The sequence below is a fragment of the Triticum aestivum genome, chromosome 7B, assembly GCF_018294505.1.
Source record: "Triticum aestivum cultivar Chinese Spring chromosome 7B, IWGSC CS RefSeq v2.1, whole genome shotgun sequence".
NCBI classification, from domain to species: Eukaryota; Viridiplantae; Streptophyta; class Magnoliopsida; order Poales; family Poaceae; genus Triticum; species Triticum aestivum.
Genome location: NC_057813.1, coordinates 554276375 through 554284746, shown reverse-complemented (window position 1 = coordinate 554284746; position 8372 = coordinate 554276375). Strand labels below are relative to the sequence as shown.

Sequence of the window (8372 nt, the reverse complement as noted above, 5' to 3'; positions counted from 1 at the left end):
AGTTTGTAAACATGATTGGGTTTCTTAGGATTGACAAAATCGGGAGGTTGTTTAACATAAACTTCCTCCTCTATTTCACCATTTAGAAAAGCACTTTTAATGTCCATTTGGTACAAGGTGATATCATGGTGATTAGCATAGGCAAGTAAGATGCGAATGGACTCAAGTCTAGCAATGGGGGCGTAAGTCTCACCATAGTCCATACCTTCGACTTGTGTGTAGCCTTGGGCGACGAGACGTGCTTTGTTGCGAACTACTTGTCCATCTTCATCTTGCTTGTTGCGAAACACCCATTTGGTATCGATGATGTTGTGGTTGTTGTCGGGCTTCTCAACCAATGTCCAAACTTGGTTCCTCTCAAAGTTGTGTAGCTCTTCATGCATAGCATTTATCCAATCCGGATCTTCCAATGCTTCTTCGACCTTCATAGGTTCAATGCTAGAGATGAAAGAATAGTTTTCACAAAAGTTAGCTAAACGAGTTTTAGAGCGAGTGATTCTCCCGGTTTGAATATCATTGTAGATTTGCTCGACGGGATGATCTTTAGCAATTCTTGCTCGAACTCATGAAAGCTTTTGCTTGGGTCTTCGCTGAACATCTTCTTCATCTTGTTCTTCCTCTTGGCCTTCTTCATTGTTGGCCTTGGCGTTCTCTTGTCGTGGTGGAGAAGGAGGTTGTTGACGTTCATCTTGATGCTCTTCCTCGTTTTCTTCATCTTGGTGTGTCCCACTTGTGGATGCTTCCGTATCAACTCTTGGTTCACCTTGTCGTGAGGTAGAAGCTTCCACTTGGACGGACGAGGTACTCTCATTCACCTCCGTTGGACGGACCTTGCCAATAGACAAGTCTTGGATTGCTTCCGAAGGATCTTTGTCTCCTACATCAATTGGCAATTGCTCTACTTGCGAGCCGTTAGATTCATCAAACTTCACATCTACCGTCTCTTCAACCTTTCGGGTGAAATTATTGTAGACACGGTAGGTGTGAGAGTTTGAGCCATAACCTAGTAGGAAACCTTTATGAGACTTAGGAGCAAATTTAGAACGACGATGCTTATCAAGAATTTAGCACTTTGAGGCGAATACTCAAAAGTATCCAACTTGGGGTTTGTTACCGGTGAGGAGCTCGTATGCCGTCTTGCCGAGTAGCTTGTGAAGATACAAGCGATTTGTTGCATGACAAGCTGTCTCAACCGCTTCTACCCAAAAGTGCTTCGGCGTCTTGTACTCATCAAGCATCGTTCTCGCCATTTCAATGAGCGTCCGGTTTTTCCTCTCAACAACTCCATTTTGTCGAGGTGTGTACGTAGCCGAGAACTCGTGTGAAATCCCTTCTTCGTCAAGAAAGGTGTCCACATTTGCGTTCTTGAACTCCGTTCCGTTGTTGCTGCGAACCTTCTTGATCTTCACTTCAAATTGATTTTGGGCCTTCCTAGCGAAGTTTTTGAAGATCTTTTGGACCTGTGATTTATCATCGAGAAAGAACACCCACGTAAATCTTGAAAAATCATCAGCTATAACTAGACCAAAAGAATTTCCACCGAGACTCTTGTAAGAGTTGGGACCAAAGAGATCCATGTGAAGTAGCTCGAGTGGCCTCTTTGTGGTCATGATGTTCTTCACGGGATGCCTTCCTCCAACCTGTTTACCTGCTTGACAAGCACTGCAAAGTCTATCCTTATCAAATATGACATCATTAACTCCAAGGATATGATTTTCCTTAATAAGCTTGTCAAGGTTCCGCATACCAACGTGACCTAATCGTCTATGCCATAACCAACCTTTTGAGGATTTAGCAATGAAGCAAGTTTTAGGTTGAGCCTTTTTAGTGAAATCAACAATGTATAGATCACCTCTACGCACATCGGTAAAGACCATTTTATGATTGTCTCGATGAAACACTTGGCAATCTACTTCAGTAAATAGGACATTGAAACCGAAATCAACAAGTCCAGATACTGAAAGTAAGTTGTACCCAAGAGATTCAACGAGCATGACATTTTGTATGGAGCTATCATGTGATATGGCCACCTTACCGAGGCCAACCACCTTACCCTTTGAGTTGTCACCGAAAGTGACATACTTTCGAGGACTATCATTATCAGCAAGCTCATGAAACATGTCTTTATCTCTGGTCATGTGATCGGTACATCCACTATCAAGAATCCATTCCTTTCCTCCTGACATATATCCCCGAAGATTTGCCATAAGACCAAAATGTCTCATTGCATCATCAAGATCGAAGTCACTATCATCATCCTCATCATAATATCCATGTTCAACATCGTCATGTGGTGGATCAAATCCTAGAGAGGGTGATTCGTTAGAGTGAGTTTGACAATGATCTTGTCTATGAATTTTTATAGCTTCGGAAATAATATCACTAATAATACCAACATTTCCTTTGGCACGCATAAGGTTTGTAAGTTCAAATAGACGATCACCAAACGTAGGATCACTAGTATTCATCTTACTCAAAGCAATAGACTTATGGAGAATTTCATCTAGATTTTTTAAGGAATAATCTGGAAATCGTTCCTCAAGAAATTTCCATATAGTAGGCACACTTAAAAGTAGGCAAACATCCAATCAAGTTTCTAGGAAATCCTCTAATGATAAGTTCGGCAGTTCTGAGATTCCTAACCATGTCAATTGACTCATCATGGGTTAGATGCATAGGGTCAACATAAGGTGCACAAGGGCTAGCAATGTACTTTTTCAAATGATATTGATTGAAAATTACAAGCATCTCATTTTTCCACTCATGAAAATACTCTCCATCAAGAATAGGCACTCTATGTCTAAGACTCCCCAAAGTAGACTCATCCATCTTCCTCTAATGGTGATTAAACCAAGGCAATGGAGATCAATGCTCTGATACCACTTGTAGGACCTTGAGAAGAGGTGTCTAGAGGGAGGATTAGACACTAAGTACCAAAGTTGCAGTTTTTAACCTTTTAAAGTTCAAGTGGAGTTTAGGCACAAGTTTAACATTCACAACACATATCAAGCAAGCATGCAAAGAGTGTATGAGCAGCGGAAAGTAAAGCATGCAACTTGCAAGAATGTAAAGGAAAGGGTTTGGAGGATTCAAACGCAATTGGAGACACGGATGTTTTTGACGTGATTCCGATAGGTGGTGCTATCGTACATCTACATTGATGGAGACTTCAACCCACGAAGGGTAACAGTTGCGCGAGTCCACGGAGGGCTCCACCCACGAAGGGTCAACGAAGAAGCAACCTTGTCTATCCCACCATGACCGTCGCCCACGAAGGACTTGCCTCACTAGCGGTAGATCTTCACAAAGTAGGCGATCTCCTTGCCCTTACAAACTCCTTGGTTCAACTCCACAATCTTGTCGGAGGCTCCCAAGTGACACCTAGCCAATCTAGGAGACACCACTCTCCAAGAAGTAACAAATGGTGCGTTGATGATGAACTCCTTGCTCTTGTGCTTCAAATGATAGTCTCCCCAACACTCAACTCTCTCTCATAGGATTTGGATCTGGTGGAAAGAGGGTTTGAGTGGAAAGCAACTTGGGAAGGCTAGAGATCAAGATTCATATGGTAGGAATGGAATATCTTGGCCTCAACACATGAGTAGGTAGTTCTCTCTCAGAAATAGGATGCTGGAAGTGTAGGTTCAGTCTGATGGCTCTCTCCACGAATGAAGAGGAGGTGGAGGGGTACATATAGCCTCCACACAAAATCTAACCGTTACACACAACTTGCCAAACTCGGTCGGACCGAATTGTAAAACTCGGTTAGACCGATTCAGCAAATTTAGTGACCGTTAGGATTTTCGGTGGGACCGAAATGCAACTCGGTAAGACCGAATCGGTTAGGGTTAGGACATAACGTAATCTCGGTAAGACCGATTACGCAAACTCGGTGAGACCGATTTTGGTAATAAGCTTTCCAGAGAGTTGGTCAGGCAAACTCGGTTGGACCGATTATCAAACTCGGTGGGACCGATTTTGGTAATGAGTCAACCAGAAAGTTTGCATTGTAATCTCGATAGTAAAGATTGCTCAAACTCGGTGAGACCGATTTTGATAATGGACATACACAGAAAGATTACAATCCCATCTCGGTGAGACCGAGATCCCTATCGGTGAGACCGATTTGCCTAGGGTTTGTGGCAGTGGCTAAGACATCAAAACTCGATGGCGCCGGATAGGAAGAATCAGTGGGGCCGAGTTTGACTTTAGGTTTAGGACATATGTGTGGAAGTGGGAAAGTAGTTGAGGGTATTTGGAGCATATCACTAAGCACTTGAAGCAAGTGGCTCATTAAGCAACACCTCATCCCTCCTTGATAGTATTGGCTTTTCCTATAGACTCAATGTGATCTTGGATCACTAAAATGTAAAATGAAGAGTCTTAAGCTTGAAGCTTGAAGCTTGAGCCAATCCTTTGTCCTTAGCATCTTGAAGAAGTTCCCACATCCTTTAGTCCATGTCACTCCATTGTTGAACTTATGTGAAACATACTAGATAAAAGTGTTAGTCCAACAAGAGATATATTGACATTAATTACCAAAACCACCTAGGGAACACTTGTGCTTTCAGTTCTTCAGTTTGCTTCAGGTTCTGTTAGCGTCAGGATCTACTTTGGCCATAAGTCGGGCTGGGCCAGGCTTCAGGACAGGTCTAATAAAGCCCGTGGCAGAAAACCTAGGCTCGGCCTGGCCCAGGCTAGCTATCCGGCCTAGATTTCAGGCCCAGGCCCATCCCATCAGAGGAAAAGCCCATCGGGCCTCAGGCCAGGCCTATTTCCTAAAACGCAAATATGCCAAGCCCAAGCTCGGCCCTGCCTTTGGGCTCAAAATTTAGGCCCAGGTCCGGCCGTAGACAAAAACGGTTGGATCGGGCGGGCCGGGCCGGGTTTCCCATGGCCAGGTATAGTCAGGGGCAATATCTTCGGTCCGAGGCCGGCTGGCCCATTCGTGCATCTGCTGGTTTGGCAAGACATCACGGCAGATCCGATACAGCTATGCTTGCCCATGGGGTGTTAGATGAAATGTCTAGCAAAGCATTCAGAGAAGGATGTTTCCAGCCGGATACAGTTGCAGCTATGCTTCCCCGTGAGGCGTTTGATGAAATGTCTAGCAGAGTATTCAGCGAGTGAAATTTGGAGCTGCAAACCTGCAGCCAGGACGCATCTTCTTCCCGGCGACTGGGAGAAGAAGCTTCAATAAGGCAATATCATCGTGTACAGAAAGTTCGGCTGTTCATTTTATTCTACAAATATCTAAGACAGCATGCATAAACATCACAAATGGTAGGCACACACACTTTGCTACTTATATATGAATCAACCTGAGCATTTCCAATTAGTTGATCTTCCTCTGCTCGAGCTCTCTGCTCTCCCTGAGATCGGCCTCCATCTTCTTATCCACGTTCTTGCTGAATCCAGGGTATGGCTCGTAGCCAAACAGCTTGTTGAGTATCTGTGCACAACTTAAAACTGTTGTTAAGAATTCCATGTCCATTCAATCTCTAGTAGATTGATTATGTCATCTTTGCTACATTCATATGCGCACATGATTTGTGTTTATCTTGAAGATTCAGAGGATGAATTGACGTTTACCTGCAGTAGGATGAGGAATGGCTCCATCAGGAACACCGCCGGAAGTTCACTCACCGTTGGGCCTTTCTGCTGCAAGAAGAAGCATATTCAGCAAGCAAAAATCAGCAATTGATGTCAGGTCGCCTGTGACCAGGAACGTGGCGGAGGTTCAGGGAACAAATCAGACGTTACCTCGAAGAGTCCATGGCCGAGGAACTGCCAGGTCCAGCAGAAGAGCTCCGTGGCCAGCACGACCTTCCACGCGAGCGCGAAGCCGAGCCGGGCGGCGAGGGCGCGGCTGGCGGCCCAGGCGCCGAGGAGGAGGAGCGCGGCGAGGGCCCCGGCGCGGCGGTCGACGGCGAGGTAGGAGGCGGCGTAGGCGAGGGAGAGGGCGAGGGCCGGGTCGAGCGGGGAGGGCAGGGGCAGGAAGTAGAGGATGAGCAGGTTGCCGAAGAGGATGGGGCCCGCGAGCAGCGCGTGCGCGGCGGCGTTGACCGGGTGCCGGTGCTGCGAACGGAAGAAGGCGAACTGAGCCTCCAGGTCCAGCACGCCGCGCGGCCTCCTCTTGGCCTCCTCCATGGACGACGAGACGACCTGCAGCTCAGAGTAAATCGAGGATCTTCCGAGGACACCAACAAACAGCAGTGAGGCGGAGAACCTTTCCTGATAAAAAGTGAGCGGTTGGCTGCCTATAGATGCTCGACTTCTTTTTAGAGGACTGATGAAGCGTGCGCGCATATACGATCCTAATTTATTGACTGTATATGCCGAACTGCACCGGGTTCATCTGAATCTCGATCTTGTGAACCCTCGTCCAGATGCATCGCTATCGGTTTAATTAGTTACGCTGACCACGGAAAAGATTTGCTCTTGACACTACATTAGCATTCATGGCTGCATCAGTATGTTGGCAGGGGTGATTAATGCTGACGTGTCCAGGCCTCCCACCCCCCAGATTCATTTGTGCGGTCATTCTTCTGCCGTATACCCCTCACTTACAAAAAATATATATATCAAGATAAAGACTTCACCACTATTATGGGGTTCATATAGCACCTCCATCGCTATTTTCTAAAAAGTGACACCTAAAAAAAATACAACCTTTCGATTTAGAGGAAAGGGGAGGCACTTTGCAATGCCCTCTATATATTCCTAATTTTAGGTGCAAGGGAAATTTCCTCTCCCCCGAGCCCTCGTGTTATCATATACTTCATGTCTCTTTTGCTCGCTCTTCCCTCCGCCGTGGACCCATTTTTAGCGCCCAATCTCCTCCCCCCCCCCCCCCCCCCCCCATCTCCGGCTACTCATCCGCAATCTCCCCAATGTTGCCCTGCCTTCTGCTGCCGAGCCTCTTGTCATTGAGTCCCTAGGTGTTCGACAATATGTCAATTGTCAAACACCCCCGACTCAACCTGGCAGTCGGGTCGGGTTTGGTCGGGTCGACCTCTACCAGACCCATGCTCTATAAGTAAATGGGTCTACCTCTTCGCCCATGACCCTACCCATGGGCATAGGAGCAGACCCATACCCATCGGGTAACCCGACCCAGTGGGTTACCCATCGGGCATGCATGTAGTAATATTTTTATTAGGCCAGTGTGTCCTACGTCTTGCTGAGGTTGCTAGGCACTTCCGAACGAATGCTTACAGCAACAACATCAAGTTCTTTTATAGGCAGAGCTCCACCTCCAGTGTGCTTCCCTCGGCGAGGTGGTACTAAATAAGCTGCCTCTAGCCATGCACACAAGGCAGCCATGCATTACAAAAGCTATATGGGCTTATATGGCTTTGGAAGCCCAACAAGCTAACAGGACATGAGTTGCTAAGTGCTGAGGTACATGGGCTTCATATCCAGCATTTAATTGGTTTGTTGTGGGCTGATCACTCCAGCGCTATGAGCCTATGGGTATGTGAATTGGGCTGGGTCGGGGTGTGGCTGAGTGAACTGGATCATTAATTTGACTAACATTTAGGGCCCACATGTCAGTTAATCGGGCGACCCATTGGGCGACCCACGGGCATTACCTTCTGCCCATACCCTACCCATAACTAATCGGGTTACCCATCGAGTTTACCCATGGGTGAAGATAGCAACCCATACCCTATCCATTAGGGTCAGATGCGCATGGGGGCGGCCGCCCATGGGTTGGATTGCCGGGTTGACCCCGACTGCTGACCCTAGCGTCCATCTCACATAAAGGGCTCGTGCGTATGGGAAGGCTCATTAGCGCGGTCGCTCTCGTTCGTTCTACGTACGGGTTCTTTCTATTTTTTTATCTATCGGTTTCATTTTCCCCTACATTGTTTCTTTTCATCCTTTTCATTCATTTTTCACAGTTTTTACCGGTTTCTTCTTTCTTTGTTTCTTTTCACTCTTATTGGGATTTTTGGTTCCATTTCTTTCTTTCCTTTGTTTTTCTTTGTCTCTTTCTGTTTCTTTCTTGTTTTGCTTTTCAATTTTCTTTGTTTTCTTTGTACATTTTTTGTATACATGAGGAACATTTTTTTATATGCATGCTTAACATTCTTCAAATACGTGATTAACATTTTTGAAAACTTATATTATTATGTCTACTTTTTACATACGCAATATAATTTTTCATATACACCAATAACATTTTTCATATACACGTTTAACATTTGGAACTACATGATTAACATTTTTTAGATAAATATTATACATTTTTTGTATACATAAAAAACATTTCATATATGTGTGTTTTAACATTTTTAAATAGATGATTACATTTTAATAAAACCCATAATTTTTGTCTACTTTTTCATTTTATATTTTTTTAATAC

General features: G+C 45.2%; 1 protein-coding gene across 2 annotated transcripts; it reads right to left on the bottom strand.

The window, feature by feature from the left end:
• Window positions 1–5127: 5127 nt before the first annotated feature.
• On the bottom strand, window positions 5128–6353 carry LOC123161392 (2-hydroxy-palmitic acid dioxygenase MPO1). 2 transcript variants are annotated; one of them, XM_044579234.1, is made up of 3 exons: window positions 5764–6353; window positions 5593–5658; window positions 5128–5452 (listed from the first exon to the last, which is right to left on the bottom strand). In XM_044579234.1, exons 1-3 carry the CDS (start codon window positions 6307–6309, stop codon window positions 5336–5338), a joined length of 729 nt encoding a protein of 242 aa, XP_044435169.1. In that variant the 5' UTR covers window positions 6310–6353; the 3' UTR covers window positions 5128–5335. The 2 variants fall into 2 exon arrangements, with proteins under 2 accessions (XP_044435169.1, XP_044435168.1); XM_044579233.1 differs by having other exon boundaries at window positions 5593–5661; window positions 5764–6337.
• Window positions 6354–8372: the final 2019 nt, after the last annotated feature.

Coding starts and splice junctions, on each gene's coding strand:
- LOC123161392 (XM_044579233.1), bottom strand. CDS start 6,309: ATGCGCGCACGCTTCATCAGTCCTCTAAAAAGAAGTCGAGCATCTATA. Junction 5,662..5,763: donor TCGGCCATGGACTCTTCGAG/GTAACGTCTGAT, acceptor TTCTTCTTGCAG/CAGAAAGGCCCAACGGTGAG. Junction 5,453..5,592: donor CATTCCTCATCCTACTGCAG/GTAAACGTCAAT, acceptor AGTTGTGCACAG/ATACTCAACAAGCTGTTTGG.